Here is a 19,950-nt window from a genome sequence, read left to right on the forward strand (position 1 = left end):
ATTCCACCAGGCTGTCAATCATTTGGAAACCTGCACTCACAAACAAAAAAATCTCCACACCACAAGCCAGGCAAACACCTGGGCACAAACAGATCCCCCCTGTTACCTCCAGCTCAAACACATCCCAACCAGGCACCCAGATGAAACCCAGCTTCCTAACTAATGATAGCCGTCCATTTACCCGAAGCCAAGCTGCACTAAAGACCTCCAATAAAGTAACACAATGCTGCCAGCCAATCAAGATACAAAAAGAGCCAAAAAACAGACAGAAGATATTAGAGACACCAATCAAGCAGAACACAGCAAACTCCGAGACCAATAAACACAGACCAAGACTCCCAACCAATCAGGATGAAGAAAAAACCATTCTGGCACAGCAATAGGCTGCCCCAAATTTAAATCTGAAACCACTGTAAAAGTCTGACTCACAGACGGACACAATACAGAAGCCTGATGATGGCAGATGAGATTCTGCTGAAACGTTGCTACAACTTTAAAAGCACAACTATAATGATGTGGGAAAATACCCGAACAAAGCTGAAGGCCATATATATACATATACATATACATATACATATACATATACATATACATACATACATACATACATACATACATACATACATACATACATACATACATACATATATATATATATATATATATATATATATATATATATATATATATATATATATATATATGTCCTCTTCCTTCCCACTTATAACAAGAAGCCAAGTTTTTACCTTTTATAAAAAAACAACAGGTTTCTCAATGGCCATTTGTTGATTCCATAAGGAAGGAGAGTGAACTTTCCCTTTCAGCACTCAATTTTGCCGCTTGTAATGCTCCTCTGGAAACAAAGTGTTGTTCAGAAAACCATAGTTCTCAGGATTAAACGCCTCTTAAAATCCTGGGTCAGCCAAAGAAACTTTCTCTTGACAACTTTCTCCTCTCTTCCTCCTGCTCAGTCTTACCCAGCTGCCGGCTTCTTTGAGGCGGCCATTACAGACCGCCGCTCGACCGTCTTGGGAGAAGGGGGTTTTGCCAGCTGGGAAGGGGGTCTGCAACACCCCCAAACCCCTCACCAGCTCCCCCTTATCTTCGGCTGCCTCTTTGTGGCAGCCTTAGCCTCCAGATCCGTGGATCGGAGGCACCAAAGCGGCTAGCGTGGCAGGGATCGTGCAGGATCGCAAATCCCTGCCGCTAGCAAAGCCGACAAACCGGAAGTTTTTCCAAAATAAAATTTTATGCTTAGCCCCCACACAAAAAAAATTCTTTAACTTGGGAAATGTGAGGAGAGATAATTGGCTGCTTCCTAGAAGCTTTTTGCCACCAAAATCCTACTTCCTTGTGCCAAATTGTTGACTTGCATTTAAAATTTAATATTGTTTAATCTTTGAAGAAGTGGGGGGGAGGCATGATCATACCCCAGATATTCTATAAACCCTGCTTTAACTCCAAGAGCATTAATTTTTGTTCTATAATATTGCTCCAGGTTGATGGGAAATGATCCATCAATGTTAATGAAAGTAAACCTGAAGGGAAGTATTGGATATTTAGTCAACAACTGAATAACAGGCCCCATACTCTGTCCTTGATATTAGGAAAAGGTCAGAGAATTAGCTACTGTCTGGGTGCAGCAAACATAAATCTCAGAAATTTGACTGATCTGTAGAACATTCTTCCCAACATAAACACTCATCTAGCCTCTATACAATACAATTTAGATTTAGAGTAGATTATCTTAGAATAATTATGGTATTAGTTTGCCTCTTTTAGTAAAAATATACCATTTAATGACTGTTGCAGATTTTGATTAATTTTGATTGAATTATGGCATATTTTGATACTTTGACCCTTTAGCAAATACTGAATTTGGATTTTTGGAAATTCCAACCTATTCCATTTAAAATATTGGACTATAGAGTCTTATAGGAGAGTAGGAAATAAGGAACGCACATTCTGCACATAGCAGCCTCAAGGTCTTACAATTTGCTAATTTGGCAATGTGCCATGGAGAGAAAGGCAGGTTCCATCTTAGGTATGGCATTTTGTAGAGCTGATCATACCAACATGTTTTGAAGATTTTATTCTTTGGGAACATTTGGTAATTTTATCATGGAGACTCTTTAAACATTTATTAGCTATCCCTGCACTGGTTAATTAACTATATTATATAGAGAAGATGTCAAGATAGCCATTTAAAATTAGACAGTTGCAGTTCTCTTGTCTTAGGAACCAGGTCATAAAACCACACAACCCATGAAGAATCTGAGAAGGAATTGTTATACTCAAGTGACTTAATATTTGTATCTTAGTTTTGGAACATTCATGGAACATTCAATGCATATCATCTGCATTATCTAATAAGCTTTTCCATATTATTGTAAAGTAGGATCCGGTTGCGTTCCGTCGTGTTGAAGCAGAATCCGTGATCGTGCATGGTTTTGCTCCATGCTCTCTCATTGGAGGGTCCCAATCGGGACCAGAATCACCTTATGGGGTAGTGAAGAAAGGGGGACCACCTGGCAGGTTGAGGAGAGCTGCATCTCCCTTCCCTGGCAAGGAAAAACCCCTCTGAAGACAAGCTGTAGTGGTAGTCCAAAATAACTATCATGAAAACAGGAGGCAGTCTGGGAAACTAAGACTGTGCTGGAGCAGAGTAGCAGTGAATGGTGTGTGGACTGAGTGACAATCTATTGAACTTTAAGGTAACCCTGATAAAATAAGCAGTAAAGAATTCTCGTAAAGAACTGGGCTAGCTGCGATTGGAATATAAGAGAAAACTGGGAAACGCAAGGAAGCTATTTTTTGGAAAAAGAGAAAATTAAACAGAATGTATATAAATTGGAGAAAAACTTTTGGAAAAAAAGAACAAATAATTAGAACTGGTGATTGGTCATGATTTGGCATGAAAAAGGCATTATTTAAAATGCTGGAATTGATTGTTATAAAAAGAGAATAATAGCTAATATTTGAAAAATTAGCAAACTTTATAAAAGCATAAAAAGATGGGGAAAAGAGTATGGAAAGTGAAAACTGGATCAAGAGCACCACCTGTTGATGAAAGGAAAATTTTGAAGAGCCCTTCAGACTTAACGATTTAATTAAAGTGTGAAGCTAAAAGGACTAAAAGGAACTTTATTATGATAAGACCCCTGAAAGTTGAAGCATTAAGAATAAACAGCATCGTAATATATGGAGACACTTCCCCTGGAATTAATGGTTAATTTTTGGTTTGAAACTTTTTGAAAAAGAACAAATGGACTAAAACCAGGAAAGAAAGATTTGAGGACATTGACTTTGAAAATAAAAGAAAGACGCTGGTTTAAATAAAATACAAAATAATCACATATTTGGATATAATAAGCAAAATAAAGATGAGTGAAATATATAAAGAAATAAGGTTGAAACTTCGGACAGTTAATGAAATGTGGCATAGAATCTTGGACATGTACTGAAATACAGAGCAAAGAGGAAAACTCAGAAATGGCGATGCAAATAGAAGAAGAAGGCAGAAAGGAGAGGAGTCAGAAAAAAGAGAAACCATTGAAACAGTGCAAAAGGAACAACAAATGACACAAAAAGAATAAAAAGGAAATCAAATTTAAGATGTTAAAGATGGATGTAATAAATAAAGGGGGAAATACTTTGAAAGCTAAACAAAATGGAAGGGAATTATAGAAAGGAAACCAGGAGAGGATGGTGTCAAAATTTGATAACTGGGGGAAAAAACCAACAGAAAATAATAGTGAAAGGAGGAATAGTGAAAGGAGGAATGATTAAGAGAAAAGGCCAAAAATTGATAGAGAATGGAAAGCAAGCTAATATAGATGAACTATAAAGAGACGAACTAATATAGCAAGGAGAGTTAGAGATGATGGTTAAAAATGGGAATGATGGGATTCCACATGAAAGGTATTTTAGTAGTTAAAACATATGTATATAGATTTTGAGGAATTTGGAATTAATTTGTTAAAGAAATATGACTAAAGATATATAAAATAACAAATAGAATAAGAATAAGGATTAATAATTTAATGGAACAGGTATGAAAACAAGACTTTAAGTTAGGATTGTTAATGAAGATATATAAATGTATATGGAAGGTACAAGAAATTAACATATAGAGAAGTAAATATCATGTGGAACCCGACAGAAAACACACACACACACACATATTTAGTTATAGTTATAGTTGTTATAGTTATAGTTATAGTTATAGTTAGTTATAGTTATATACCGTGTTTCTCACATAATAAGGCCGGGCCTTATTTTTTTTTGAGCCCCCAAAAAACGGCTAGGCCGTCTTTTCGGGAGGTGACTTAATTCCCCCCCTTGCATCCTCGCCACCAGCCGCTCCTAGCAGGCGATCATGGCGAAGCGCGGAGAGCTCCTACTCCCCACCAAACACCTTTGCTGCAGACACCTTTGGCACCGCCGCTGTTGCTTTCCTTCTGCCCATTCCACTGCCACGTTTGGAGTTGCCGTTTCCGTGTTTGGTGCCGCCTCCATTTGGAGCTCCAAAGCGCGGAAGTGGCAGCTCAAACATGACGGCGGGCGATCTTTTATTTTGGTCAGCTTGAAGTTCAGGCGAGCAAGAGAGGAGACTGCGATGCCTCCATCCGAGATGGCAACCTCACTAGTGGATCACAACGTGGCTGGAAGCCCGAATCGGCGGGATACGATGGCGATCTTTTTGGAGCGAGAGGAAAGGGAGAGAAGAGTTGTGAGGCGTAATTTGCAGGAGGAAGTGGGTGTACCCACCCACGGCAGGGAGCCCAAGGAAGAAGGGCGGTGAAGCAGCGGAGAGCGTCCGTAGTTCGGAAGCAGCCTAGAGACGCACCCAGGAAGAGGTACCTGCCGTGGGGGTACACCCACTTCCTCCTGCAAATTACGCCTCGCAACTCTTCTCTCCCTTTCCTCTCGCTCCAAAAAGATTGCCATCGTATCCCCGATTCGGACTTCCAGCCACGTTGTGATCCACTAGTGAGGTTGCCATCTTGGATGGAGGCATCATGATCTCCTCTTTGCTCGCTCTGAACTTAGCGTGGACCAAAATAAAAAGATCGCCCGCCGTCATGTTTGAGCTGCCACTTCCACGTTGGAGCTCCAAATGGCGGCGGCACTCCAAACACGGAAGCGGCAGCTCCAAACGTGGCAGCGGAATGGGCAGAAGGAAAGTAACAGCGGTGGGTGCCAAAGGTGTCTGCAGCAAAGGTGTTTGGTGGGAGTAGGGAGCTCTCCGCGCTTCGCCATGATCGCCCGTTAGGAGCGGCTGGTGGCAAGGGAATTCCTGCCCGGCGGGCAATCCTAATGGCAAGTCTCCCGCCCTTCCCCTTATTTTTTGCATATTTTAAGATAGGCCTAAATTTGGGGGGAGGGGCTTAATTTGATTTTATGCCCAAAAAACATGCTGGGCCTTCCTGTTGGTGGAGGCCGTATTGTTGGAGAAACACGGTAGTTATATATAGTTATATATAGTTTTATATATATAGTTATATATATAGTTATATAGTTATATATACAGTTATATATACAGTTATATATAGTTATAGTTATAGTAGGTGATAATACTTTTAATGGATTATATAATTTGTTACCTATTTCAAAAGATTATATGGTTATTTGTTTATATATTTGGCTAAATGAAAATAAGATGGGAAATATAATTTATGTAAATGTGATGAAGTTAGAGAGAAGGGTGTACATGAAATATATGGATATATGTAACAGTGGCAAAAATAATATTGAAAGGGGATAAAACAATGGATGATATAAATTAAGATGAACTTGTGAAAATTAGTGGAATGATGTGATTTGATAAACTGTACAGATATGACGAATACAAGAATATATGATTAATGAATAGAGAATAATTAAGAATAAAAAGAACAATATAAAATAATGTATGAGAATATAAAAAGGAAAATTGGTAATAGATAATGATGTGAAATTAGATAAGAAAGCTGTATCTGTGATTATGATCATTATTTGATTTAAAATGTTAAAAGCCTGGAACCACATTGTTCACCTAAAGATGTTTTTAAAAGAAATAAAAATAAAAAAGTTATTTGCAAAAAATATATATTGTAAAATAGGCCTACAATTCCATTTTCATATTAAAAATGAGACCACAAGCTGAAGGAAGGTAAGCTAGTATAAGGCAATGTAAGGTCAACATAGATAACATAATGGAGGAGGAAAAATGAGCTGGGGAGTTATTTTTATCAGAATATTTTTAAGGAAATGATATAATTAATTTAAGTTAATATAATTGAGACCTTGACAAAGACATGATTCAAACTTATTGTTTGAATCTTCTAGTAAAACACCAAGCCTTGATTAATGTTACCAGTAATAAGTGATCCAAGTCACAGTTTTTGTGTGGAAAAATTACATCATATTTAATGTTTAACATTAAATTCATGATATACTGTATATGGTCAAATCAAGCATTCTTTTTTATTTTGTAGAATAGTATCTGTGCCTTCCTTTTGTAATTAACGTACAGAGTGAATTTTACTGAGAACCTAGCACATGGGGAAATTTGATCCTTTCCTTCCCTTTACAATCTTAGCCAAACTATGCCTCCTGTGTGGCAACTAAGCTTAGGAAACTGCAAGGGAGGGGTGTCCTATGGTTAATTGTCACTTGGGCAGAGGGGGATTTTCATCAAGACTGCAGGCAGAAAGGGAGAGGTCAGGCCTCCCCATGCACTTCTAGTCTTACTAAAAATCATTTTTCCCCATGCTTGGTTTTGTTCTCTTTTTTAAACTGATGGTTGCTAACTGAAGCATAAAAGTGTTTGGCCCTAGACTTTACTGGGTCAGCCTGTGAGGAATAAAACTCCTGTTCAAACAGATTCCACCATTTTGCAGCATAAAATTTGCAGATATTTAAAGAAAAATTTGAACAGAAGCAACTGTAATTGCAGTTGCTAGGCAAAGACCACCTTGACTACAATAATAACTGATGGATCCTCCTTCATACCAAAAACATTTGTCCTATGATTGTATATTAGATAATCACAGACATTTGCTGTAAGTAGATGGCTTTCTTTGCTACAGAGTGAAATAATAGAAATGCATTTATAAGGTTACATGATGAGGTTATTTTACACCATTTTCATATGGTTTATTCTTTTGCAACAGGTTTTGCTATCTTTGTGAATTTATCTAGAACTAGGGTGTCAAACTCGATTTCATTGAGGGATGCATCAGGGTTGTGTTTGATCTTGGAGGGGGCTTGGGGGGGCACAGCCAGCGTGACATCTCTTGTGTCGGGTGCACCTGTGGTGGCCAAGTGCTAAGGCAGGACATCCCTCAGACCCTCTCATTATAATCTCCTTCCTTCCTTCCTTCTTTCCTTTTTCTCTTTTTCTTCCCTCTCATTCTGCTTCCTTCTTCCTTCCCCTTTCCTTCTTTTTCCTTCCTTGCTCTCTTCCCATCTTCACTTCTTTTTGTCTTTCCTCTTTCCCTTTTCCTCTCCCTTCTTGGATGCTCAAATGCAAAAAGGGAAACATTTTTCCATTTGTTTTACTTTTAGTTTGTTTTGCTAGCCCTCTGCCAGCGAAAAGCGAAGGACCAGCCTGTGGTGCCTTTGCCAGCGGAAACAGAACCCACGAGGGCTACGTGCAGCCCTCTCGAGCTCCGTTTCTGCTGGCAGATGCACCAGACTGGTCCTTCGCTGTTTCCAGGGCAGTCCTGCTGGCCAGATCTAAGCACCCCAAAGACAAGATCCAGCCCACAGGCCCTGAGTTTGACACCCCTGATCTAGAACAAAGGCTAGATTTCACCAGATATTTACATATCACAAACATATCTGTAAGTGCATGGGGTTGGCCTGCTGGAAGAGGTTGGTTCAGAATACTGGGAGAAAATTAAATTACGTTGCTCAGATTCTTCCAATTTTGCTTTTAAGCAACACTGGGTTCATGTGGACAACTTTTCCAACTGTATTTAAATATGGTTATAGACTGGGCCAGTCTTTGTCAATCCGGTTTTCTGGTTGCAGATGGTTTAGAGCTGAATAAAAAGTTCAGATTTGGGGACACTTATAATACTAGGATGTCTTACCAGCAACAGCTCTTCTAGTCAGATGGATATAGAACAATAGCATATATTTTAAGCAGTAGCTTTCCTGGGCCTGGGCAGCTCCTGTTCCTTCTGTTGTCCTAATCTTTGTATCTCTTCAGTTCACTAGGTGCTAGTCAGCCTTCCCAGGTAAACCTGACACAACTGTATTAACTAATTCTACTTTATTGTAAGATTAACAGAAACTTTAAAGTCTGAAGGGACAAACTTTTAACTGCTTGATCCATTAGAGTAGAAATCCTCTAGCATCACTTCCCCTTGTTCTCAAACATTCCATTAGATAAAGGAAACCCTTGGGTCCTTTTTTGCTTTTTGGCCTAGCAGACTGCTCCACAAAGTGCATCCCACCATTGTGGGAGCTCTAGGGTGGCTTTAGAGTTCTTGGAGAAAACAAGTCCTGGAAGGGCTGCTTACGGTTCTGTACCTCTGATCTAATAAAATCAACTCTGTACATGTATTACTGGAGCTACTTTGACATCTCATATAAGCACCCAATTAGAATTACATGGTGCTACTATACATCCAAAGGATCTGCTCTTATGCAACTATCGGCTATAGTAAGGCTGCAATCTTTGGTAAAGTTTTTTTGGGAGTAATTCTGTGTCCAGTACATCTGTCCTTAGATCAGGATGAGATAACAAAGACAACTATCAGTAGAAGTAACATATAGATTGTATTCACAATGTTTGCCCTTAGCAGGGATGAGGCAAAATAAAGTTTTAGAAAACCATGACCTTATTGTACTTTCCTGAAAATAGCATCTTTCTGTGTAAACAGGGTATGTGGTATTTCTTTTAGAAAGCAAGCAAGGAAGAATATCTTCAAAATAAAGTGGCAAGATGTTTCTTTAACTTAATTAACCAATAGGTAATTTGACTCTTAATTGTCATATTGAAAAGATAAGTTGCTCCAGTCCAGAATTCATTTTATTAAAATTCCAATTGATACTAATTTAGATAAATGTAAGCTATTTTGGATATAATGCAGAGATTGGAGACTTCAGATTTTTATCAATTCAAGAAGAAGAAAATCATACACACAAATTTTTACAAAATGAAAAACCCTGGCAGTGTTATTTTGAGACTTATATCTGTGGCAGATCACTAAAATGCAGTAGTTGATTAAAAATGGCAGCAATGCAATTGTGGTTTCATTTCAATGAAATGTTTATGACAAAAATTTGTATTGTAAATCTGTCCATTATCTATCTATCTATCTATCTATCTATCTATCTATCTATCTATCTATCTATCTATCTATCTATCTATCAAAGAATTTTTTCCCAAACCCTATTTAGAAATAGAAAAACACACAATGGAAAAGTTGAAGAAATGTGTAAAAATGTAACAACTTGAAAAATTTATTAATATACTATCAAAGAAAAATACAAACTTTCCAAAAATATCTTAAATAAGTATTATTTCAAAATGTAAAAAGACATGTAAGAATACATATATAATGTGGCCTATTACAAAGTAGCATGTATTTAAAAATATTCAAGATGTTTGTTCTGCTGAAAGTGGAAGGTTAAAAGTGTATGTCTTTGGCAGAAAGCCCTATCAAACTCATGTTTTCACAAAAATTAGTTCTTAATCCTAGCAACTAGGCAGTCACGTGCAGTATGGAAAGGAAGGTTCCCATTCTACACTCATATAACTGTTGTTATATAATCAACCAGTTCAGAATGTGGTATTTTTCAGAAGCCATACACTGAAAAAATACAGCCTGTCTCACAGGGGAAAAAATCATCCCAACACAAAAGATTTATTGGGACTAAGAAGTTTTCTCTATGCTGGAAGTTTTTGATATGGCAGAGATTCAAATATTTGATTTCCCACAACTGAAACAATATAATCCCAAGCCAACTGAACTGAATTACAGCTGTCCTGGGTGCACCAATTTTCAAGGAACTTGTTTCCATGAAAATATGTGTAGTAATAATAACTTCACCGTAAGAGAAGTAGTTCACACTGCTCTCTTGTATAAAAGTGCACAGTAATTTTGTTATTAATTACCAAGCTATGTCAGTAATTCAGTTTTTAATCTAAGACCTGTGATTTATCAATGGTAAATGAATTCAGACAATGTTTATAAGCCACTGGGATTCAATATATGCTAACATTTAAATTTGACGGCTGGCCGAGGACTAGTGAACAGGACTTTAGTAGATTGTCAAACAACTGGCAGATATACTTTAGCATTTACTACAAGCTTTATATTAGTTATCATTGTTAAAAACAGTCAAGTTTTTTTTTATACTGATAAAGGGACTTCATAAAATCTCCTTTTCTGTTTCTTTTACACCACAGTGCCATAAACATGGCTCAAAAACTAAAGAAAATGTGACCAGCAAGCAATGTACTATTTTTATATATTTAGTTTCAATCGCTGAAATCTTTCTAAACCATTCCTTCCAGAGAGCCTCCATTATCAAAATTATTTTGCATGCTCGCAATGGGCAGAAACAGCAGAAAACTGTACCATGTTTTTCAAACAGCAGGTTTCCAAAACCTTTTCTGCTCCTAGGCCTTCCAGATGATTGGTGCAGATTTTGTTTTAAAATTAGAAAAATGAAGAGGCTCTCTGAACTGTCTTGCTAGGTCAGGGCAATCAGCCTTATACTTCAGTGCCTTCCCGGGCATAAATGAGGCTGTTGACTGTGAAGTTGTACAAATGATTGTACTGTCCTGACTGGCCTCCACTGCTAGGATGGAAATGGCTATAGTAGGTGCCAGCCGGACCTGAGACTCGTTGCAACTGCTCTGTCAAAGGAGGATCCTGGTTGAAACTGCTGCCCCTAATTGGGCCAGCAGGGTGGCTTCGATGCTGCAGTTCAGGAAGACGAGGCCCACTGCTGAGGGAGTTCATGCCGCTGAAAAAGGTGCTGAGGCAGCTTGAGGTCGGTGGGGCAACCACTGGTGGAGAGCTGCTGCTCTTTGCGGTTTCCCTCAGAGAGGCGGTTGGCTCCAGAACTGAGGAAGGACTGTCACTACAGGGCTTTCCAGGATCTAAAGCAATGGGGATCCCTTCCTGAGTCTTCAGAGTCCCCAAGGTTGAAACACCAGGGGCCACTCCAGAGGCGTTGGGATCAGAACGTCTCTTGCGCTTGCGACGGAAATTCCCATTGTCGAACATTTTCTCACAGTTTGGGTCTAAGGTCCAGTAATTTCCCTTTCCTGAAGAATAAGAGTAAAAGTTTGAAAAGAAGAATCCATTCCAGACCCCATAAGTGGAATCCCATCAATGCCACTTTTGTATGACTGGTTCAAAATACTGCCCCCCACCCAAAGGGGAGAAACTATATAAAAAAGGAAAGTAATCCCAAACTCTAAAACTAGAAAAAGAGACCAATTCAGTCTATTTACTAAGCAGAATCTCTAAAATAATATTAAACCTTAAAAACAGATGCTTTGTATAGCAAGATAGAAAGAGGGGAAAATATACAAAATGATCATTACAACTCAAACCCCATTACATTGGGTGCAATTTTTAAAAGTGAAAAAGTAAATGTATATCTTTTACAATTGGCTCCAGACTGTATACCTACAATATATATAGCTACAGCCTCTCCTATATAAATATCAGTTAAAAGCAGAAGGAATAATTTTTAAAACAAATTTCACTGTGGCTACTCTAAAGATTGACAAAGTATAGAAGATGCTTTCTTTAATGAACAATAGCTGGTTCGTTTGCTACTCTGCATACTGGTTCCCAAGAGATTAAAGACTATAGAAATCATTATACAGCCTCTATGGCCAACCCCAAATGATTTCATTATATTACCTCCAGATATGGACTTCTGGCCTCTTTATATGGGAAGATTCATGAGTTGGTGGCAATGCATAACTGTGCATTGTAAAGTTCAGAGCTGTGGGTATTCTTGGTGAATGCAAGGGAATTCAACCTAGAACATGAGTGAAGCTTCCAAGGCATGCACACATCCCTGCAGGAGTGGATCAGTTACCATCCAAGTTATTTTGTGCAAGAATCTTCATTGTGCTGTTGCCCACTATGCAGCTAAAAAGGTTAGGGTGGGAAGGGCAGCTGGCTGGTTATTAGGATTTGTAGCCCAGAACAGGTGGAACATAACTAAACTAAGGAAAGAATAATATTGTATGTGTTGAAAAACATGAAATGTGAAGAATAGGTTGCTAAAGGTTTCATAAGAGAAAAGTGTCACATAACTTGTATGTGAAATAATCCTTTGGAAATTTCCATGTATAATCAAAATGTACAATTATTATCATGATGTACATGTACTAAGTTAAGCCATAGATTTATTGTAGGTTACACTCCTTGTTGAGTGTCTCTGAGTATCAAATGCTAAACTTAGGATAAACAGGGATATATGTCTGACCTGGAAATTGAATGGAATGGAGGCTGATGTGAAGGTATCTGTGTTTGTGTGTGTGTGTTTTATTTCCTATATTATACATTCTGTACCTAGTTACAAAAGAGAGATTCAGGAAGAACAGGTGGAGGGTGGCTAGCATTTAATTCCAGGACACAATGTTACATAGGATATGTGAAATCCTGTCAGTTAGGGCACACCATTCATTAAACTTGATCTGAATATTTTATCCGTTCACCATCAAATGTATATTTCTTCTAGAATCATATCCAACAGGGATTTCTTTTATATTAAATAATTACAATGAAACATTTACCATATAACAAATACTATAATGTGAGTCACAGCAGTTGTTTTCTCAATGCTATATTTAATTTTGGAGGAAAGGCCTAAATAATTTTATGCTTATAATACTGATCAATTATAATTACCTTCCTTCTGTTTTCAATACTATGGGCTACAAATAATAAAATCCCAATCTTTAATTACATTATATAAGGATCTCTATATTGAAATAATACAATTATCAAGTTTTATAATAGTACAATAAAAAGGCTGGGGTGGGGAGAAAATGCTTCACAACTTAAGCACACCTCAATATTTAGCTATAAATTAATCCAAATTATAGCCAAAATAATTAATCATATCTGTGTTCATATTGTTCAACAATCCTTCACATGTGTATGTATGTACACATCCACATATCCTCATGGTCATTTTTTATTGCACACCATGAATGGAGCACTAGTTTTCAGAGGTGTTTTCATTTTTTTGGCCAAAAGTTTGCTGCGTATGGAGAAACTCTTTTAAACCCACCTGAAACATAAAACCTTTTGTGCATAAATAGACTTGACATTCTCCTTAACTGATTACTTTAATGCAGATTAAGGAAACCAAATTAATTAGTGCATTTGCCTTGGTATCCTGGAATTCATCTATTGTAACCTCTGGTTGCAGCATATAATTTCTGTACTCAAATGCTGCCCCTGAAGTTTCACAAGATCAAGAACAAGCAAGCCATGGTTAGAGGGTTACAAATGACACCAAAACCTGTCTTGTTGCTCTCAAACATCCATGGCGTTCATACCCCGGGTGGTGGGGTGGAACCAATAAGGTGTGCTTCTGGTTTCAAGAAAACTAACCTTATATGACTTGCCTCCTGTTATTCATGCTCATAAGAATGGGGGGGGGCATGAAAAAAGTTCTGCTGTGATGCGATTACATCTTCCTCTCACCCTCCAACCCATCTAAACTAAGAGGGAGAAGTGTAGTCTGTGAATCAATTAAAAAATCTGCCTGGCCCATGACAACAGCAGCTTTGCCCTCAAAATGCAAAGTGTTGAAGAAGAAGTAATCAATTGCTTAACTCTTCCCTCATTTCCCACTTTTCTTCTGGTTAAACCTGAGGTTTACCGATCCTGTAGAGAATTATTTGGAGAAGACAAAAATTCAATGCCAGCATTAAACAACAGCATCTTTAACATATTTCACATGTGGAAGTTTGTATGTTTTTGTTGTTTAGTTTGTGGTCTGACAGGAAAAACTACATTGCCAAAACTCCTTTGCATTACAAATGCTTCTGCTCAGCTTTCTCTCATGTTTTAACAAAGGCCTGACATTTACAGAAGGGTCCAGGTAATCTGAGCCTGACATATAAAAGGTTTCATTATTTCTATCAGTAGCCACTGGATTTTGTTGAATTGATTGTTAATTATGAGTTATTCATTTTTATGTGTGGCATTTATGAGAAGATTAAACAACAGTATCATTAATGTGTTTCTTACTCCTTTCCTTTTCTTGTGGATACAAAATTCAAAAAGCAAAAAAATAAAAAGAAGAGTCATATCACTTACAATAGACAACACCCCTAAACATCTATATATTAAGATGAAGCTGGGAGCAAGATATGTCTGCACTGATTCTGAAAACAAATCCCAATAATAAATTTAGTATTAATTCAGATAATAGCTTTGATTATGCAAGAACTCAAATAAATTCAGTGTAATGCTGTGGAATTAGCAAATTCTCCTTTGTTTCTAACTTCTCTTTCTAATTACCACCTAATCAAAAGGTCCACTTTGTGGCTGGAAACTAAATTTATCAATAAATTTTAAAGCATCTGCTACTTAGGGAGAGAAACATAACATCCCTCAAAGAAACATATGGCAAATATGCTTTGTTTTTCAAAACTAAATGTAATATTTTAACAATTACTGAATCCCTTTGGAAATGCAAGACACTTAATAAGTCTATTTTCTCACAAAACTGCCTCATTTTCACACACACACAACACACACACACACACACACACACACACACCAGAACATATGGGTTATAGAATTTATCTGCATAATATTTCAATGTATAATGCTTATTAAGCTATCTGGATGAGTTCTAACAAACACATAAATTGTTTCAGAAACGGGAAAAACTTTTTTTTAAATCAGAGAAGACAATATTAAAATTGGGGTTCAACTCTTAGGTTTTGGAGATATCATGAATGGATGGGAGTTCTGAGTTCTTTAGCTCCCCTCTTCTTGTGAGCTATGGAATGTAGAGGTTGAATTTTGGCTTAATATATGGCATGAGTCTTTTCCCACTGAAATAATCATTTCTTTTTAAAACACTCGTAATATGATTATGATGATTTATTAGTTTACTATTAACAAAACAATTAAAAGAATACAACAGAGGGCCAAAGAACACTAACTATCTCTCTGACCCATAACAAAAGGGATATTTCTGTTTTATTTTTGATAAAAAGGAGCACACAGTTAACTTTCTTCCCATTTTTTAAGATTCCAATTACCTGTCAGCCTGGTACATTTCTCCTAGTTTTGTTCCAACACACATGCACGTGCATGCACACACACACACACACACAGGTAATTTCTACATTTGATACAGAAATTACTCAGAAGTGCAGTTGTTCTGATCACATATAATTTGGCTTTGAGTCTATGAAGTGGAATGTACATAGCAGCTCTTTCCAGACATGTATCACAAGGGAATATTGGTCATGGAAAGCAACATCTTTCAAAGAAACTTACATACCACTGCTGAAATTCTGAAGAAGCTCCAATAAGCTTCAGAAGATCCTCAGAAAAATCCAAGGATTCAGGGCTAAATAAGAAAGCAATTGCACAAGTATTTTTTGTAAATAAGAATAATGGAATATATGGACAAGAACAAAAGATGAAAACTTTCTCCCTATTCTCCATTGTAATTGACTCTACAAATTCCCATCTAAATACAAGAATAGTGTCATATCTAATTTAGCCCAAACTGATTCTCACTAATAATTTAAAAGCAACAGGTTAATGTGTAAGAAGCCTGGGGTTGAGGAAATGCAATGAGAGAGTGACTATACAACATAAGATAGTTGTGAGAACAAAGTGGCTCTTTGAGACTCATCTTCTGTGGATACAGCCTCAGTGAAGGAAAGCTGAATAGCCATTTTAAAAAATCAATAGGCAAAGGTAGGCACCTATGTACCAGAACTAAAGAAGCTTATTGGATGAGAAGCAAAACATTTTCAAAGAAAAAAACAAGAAATCCAGTTGTCTTTTGGGACAAGCTATGGGATTTTTTAAAGGAACATCAATCGAAAAACCTAGGGGAGGAAATGCTGTTGTGCACAAATAGGTTGTATGTTAAGAAGCTTCCTACTTTATATCTAATGGCAAGCTTCTTATTTTACAGTAAAGGGACAATCACAGAATGAATGTGGCATGTTGATTATCTAGGACACAATCTTTACCCCACTAATCTTCCCTAAAAACTTGCGTCGTGGGTAATACTGCATTATATATTAACAGATAGTATATAGGCTGTTTTTTTTATCAATCCCAATTAACAATTTATTCCTGCATATCTATGTGCCAATTAATTTTTAAATAGGCATTTTCTTCACTGTGAATCTAAAAATTTAAAACTGAAAACAGGCAAAAAGTATAAGAAACCTCTTACATTCCCATACGGATCGAGATGCAAAGATAGTTCATAGCAGGCATTTCAGTACTTAGAAAGAAAATGTTCAAGTTTGCATTTGATTCTACATTCTTATATCCAAGTCTACACATCTAGTGTTATTTTGCAAAGTGACTTTCCAAACATATCCAGTGCAAGTGTATGTGAATGGGAGAATTAATTCATGTTTTTCAGTAATAGGCAGAAGAATGAGAGTGATATTAAATATCTGGAATCAGTTCATTTGAACTGAAAAAAGTCCCCTTCCAAGACTGAAGTGACCTCAATTTCAGTAAATTAGAACTTAGCTCTAAGGCAATTATAATAGGAGTGCTGAATACATACCACACACAAATCTTGATCTCCTTTGCTAATCCAGAATAACGCTGGATCACTGCAACAGGTTGGAAGTCTTACTAAATGGCTCTATGTTGCAATTTGGCAATCTCATACAAAATATGCTAGGGCAATTAGGAATGTTTTAAGAGTGATGCTGCCGTCATTATTTAGCATGGGTCACCTGAGCATCTGGCTTCTTGTTCTAAAAATCTTGTGCACATCTATTCAGAAATGATACCCACTGAGTTCAATTGATTTTATAGCAGAACTTACCTCGGAAGAAAAGTGATTTGATGTTCCTAAACTAATTTAAGTGGGAAAAACACCTGCTTGACCTAAGGGGGCTGGGCTGGTGAAAAACAGATAGCAGCGTAGCCTGAGCTGGAAGCTGATAAGCTTGAACGATATTTAATTGTCGCTACCTGCATCCAAGTTCGTCTGTCTAGCATTGGGAGCGGCTGCAGCGGCTCAGATACTGCTGGGCGCGGAGGACCAGCCTAGATAGCATCGCGGCGGCTAAGAAGAACGCGCAATAATTCCGCATCCCCTTCGGGGATCAGGAATCTGCCTTATGCCGCCGTCTGCACGCACGCACACACACTACCCCGGCCCAAGAGAAAGGAGACACGCACCAGGATCGTCCTCGTCCCGCGGAACTTTGCGGAAGCAGTCGTTGAGGCTGAGATTGTGGCGGATGGAGTTCTGCCAGCCGGCCTTGCTGCGCTTGTAGAAGGGGAAGTTCTCGGCCACGTACTGGTAGATGTGGCTGAGCGTCAGTTTGCGCTCCGGAGCGCTCTGGATGGCCATGGCGATGAGTGCCGAGTAAGAATACGGCGGTCGCACCAGGCGTAGCAGTTCCTCTTGGCTAGCCAGGCTAAGCCAACCTAGCTCGGTTGTTGAGCCTGAGCCAGAGGCAGGCCCTGGTGAAGCCAAGATCTGCGGGCCCCCGACGGCCCTTGGAGGGCAGCCGTAAGGCAAAAAGGACGCGCCCGAGCTCCCAGTACTGCCGCCACCGCCGCCGGTACTTTGCACGTAGGGCCCAGCGCTACTGACGCCCCACAGGTACCCGGCAGCTCCCGGCGGCGTCCCATAGTCGCCAAGCGCGTAGGTCGCGGCTGAAGACCTCTGCCCCGAGGGGCCCGCAGTGGCGGTGGCTGTCTGCGGGTAGACGCTAAAGGCTTCGCTGCAGTAGACGGCCATGGCAGTCTCCTCGCGGCCGCTGCGAGACCACGGAGCCAAAGGGCTACCGGCAGCCGTCGGGGACGAACGGGAAGCGGACTGCGCTGGTGGGGGAGGATCGCTGGCGCTCATCGCCCACTCGGCGAGGAATCTGAGGAATAGAAGGGTGCGCTCAGGTGTCCAGTCCCCGCCCAGAATTTTGCTTTCCCGGGGAGCCCTTCTCCCGCCCTCTTCCCCCTGCCCAGCTTCCCTGCCTTGGCTCTCGGCTGGCTCAGCCTAGGAGGGGGAAGAGGAGTGGCTCTTCAAATAGCCGATCAAGGGTCGACTGCAAGATTTGGCAACGTCCGACCGAAGTATACCCCCCCCCCCCCACAGAGGCGCCGTCGTCGTCCGCCCCTCCTTTTTGTCTCATTGCTTGGAAGTTGAAGAGACCAAGGCCAAAGAAGCGCACGCAAGATACAACTCCGCCCTTTCTTTCTGTGGGTTTACTTTCTGAAGTGGGGATTGGGAGAATCCCACCTCAGAGACACCTTTGAAATGTTAGGCTGTATGTTTCATCGACAGAGCCTTGATTGAGTTAAAAAGGACTTCCAAGAAATAGCAGGATTGCACCATTAACGACAGCTGTCTGCTGATAAATTGCAAAACTTCTGGAGGAGAGAAAAAAAGCACTTTTTACTTATTCTTATTTATTTAGGAGAAAAAAATCTGGTCTTTCTTGCTTAAACCGATGAAGGGGTGAATCAAGAGGCACTGGTGAGCTATTCAGTTTTGTGCTGGAGTGATTGAAAAGTATATCTTTTAGAAGAATGGGCTCAGAACATAATGTGAAACGAGAATTATTTTGGCAAAAGATAAAGCAAACTCATCTTCCTCTCCCTGTTATTCTTCATCTTGTTTCAAAAGAGCATTCCTATTTCCCCCCTTTAAAAAAACCCTGAGAAAGTTCAAAATCAACTACAAGTTTTTGAGAGGGATTTTACAGTTTGAAGTTCATGCTGTGATTGAAAATAATTATTTTAACAACTAGAACTACTATTACATCATTGTACATACTACTTACTTGTTATTCCTGATTGCCAAGATTCACCCTTCAGTAATGAACCTCCTTCAAAGTCTTGCCGCTAACATGAAATAAATTACATATAATGCTGGACACATGTATACAAAAGGAAACAACTCTGATGTCTACAGTAACATTTCTTCTAAGGTAATAAAATATTCCACTTTTCACTAAACAGAAAATAATACAATGAAATCTTGTAATGATCAAACATACAAAAATATAATTTATATCATATTTCCTTGACTGAATCATTAGAATACACAAATGCATCTATATTCAATTGGTTCTCCTTATCTTCAGTTACTCTGGGTGATAAATTAAAATCAAAAGATGTGCTGAATATTTTTTTAAAAACTTGATTGTATTGTGCTGAATCAAACAAAAATGTTTATGTTAGATTAATTTAGAATGTAAGCAATCTTACTTGCTAAATGTTTAAGGACATAGTCATTCTGGAATCTCTCTTAAAGTATTTACTGTATAAAAATATCTTAGTTTCAGCATTTCAGTTTCATATTGTTGCTTTTGCTGTACAGATTAGCATTGCTACTGTATATTATTAGAAGCCTTTTCATACCTCATTACTTGTCAATAAATTGTAGTGGAACTTATTTACAAGAAGTGATAACAATCAGCTTATGCATTGATTTGGAAACACATTTTATGGCTAAAGTGAAATTTCTACTTCTATCATTTTTGGCATAGATATAAAACATACAATCCAGTTTTAAAAAAAACCCATTACACTGGTTAAAAATGGAAAGTCTTGAAAGTCTTTAGAATAAAACCATTTTAGCCTTGCCACTGTTTTTCCTGATTGTTGGAGAACCAGTCACTTTGGGGAAAAGTTAGATTGTGAAATTGCTTTTCTTTCATGCCCACCCTCTTTTTCTGTATGTGGGAGTGCTGAAATGCTCGCAAAAATAAAAATGGCAAAACACGTTTTT

The 19,950-nt window shown here is 38.5% G+C and overlaps 1 protein-coding gene across 1 annotated transcript; it reads right to left on the bottom strand.

Annotated features, from left to right (window-relative positions):
- Positions 1 to 9,443: 9,443 nt before the first annotated feature.
- Positions 9,444 to 18,170, bottom strand: FOXI3 (forkhead box I3). Its single transcript, XM_026679811.2, has 2 exons — positions 17,391 to 18,170; positions 9,444 to 11,275 (listed from the first exon to the last, which is right to left on the bottom strand). Exons 1-2 carry the CDS (start codon positions 18,067 to 18,069, stop codon positions 10,716 to 10,718), a joined length of 1,239 nt encoding a protein of 412 aa, XP_026535596.1. The 5' UTR covers positions 18,070 to 18,170; the 3' UTR covers positions 9,444 to 10,715.
- Between the last annotated feature and the right edge of the window lie 1,780 nt (positions 18,171 to 19,950).

This window comes from Notechis scutatus, chromosome Z, assembly GCF_049901735.1.
Source record: "Notechis scutatus isolate UNSWTSFEM ecotype Mainland chromosome Z, rNotScu1.2, whole genome shotgun sequence".
Classification (NCBI taxonomy): domain Eukaryota; kingdom Metazoa; phylum Chordata; class Lepidosauria; order Squamata; family Elapidae; genus Notechis; species Notechis scutatus.

Excerpts from the sequence above, each read along its gene's own strand:
- FOXI3 (XM_026679811.2), bottom strand. The coding sequence starts at position 18,069 with ATGAGCGCCAGCGATCCTCCCCCACCAGCGCAGTCCGCTTCCCGTTCG. Across the intron at positions 11,276-17,390 it reads GCGGGACGAGGACGATCCTG|GAAAGGGAAATTACTGGACC; the intron begins GTGCGTGTCTCC and ends CTTATTCTTCAG.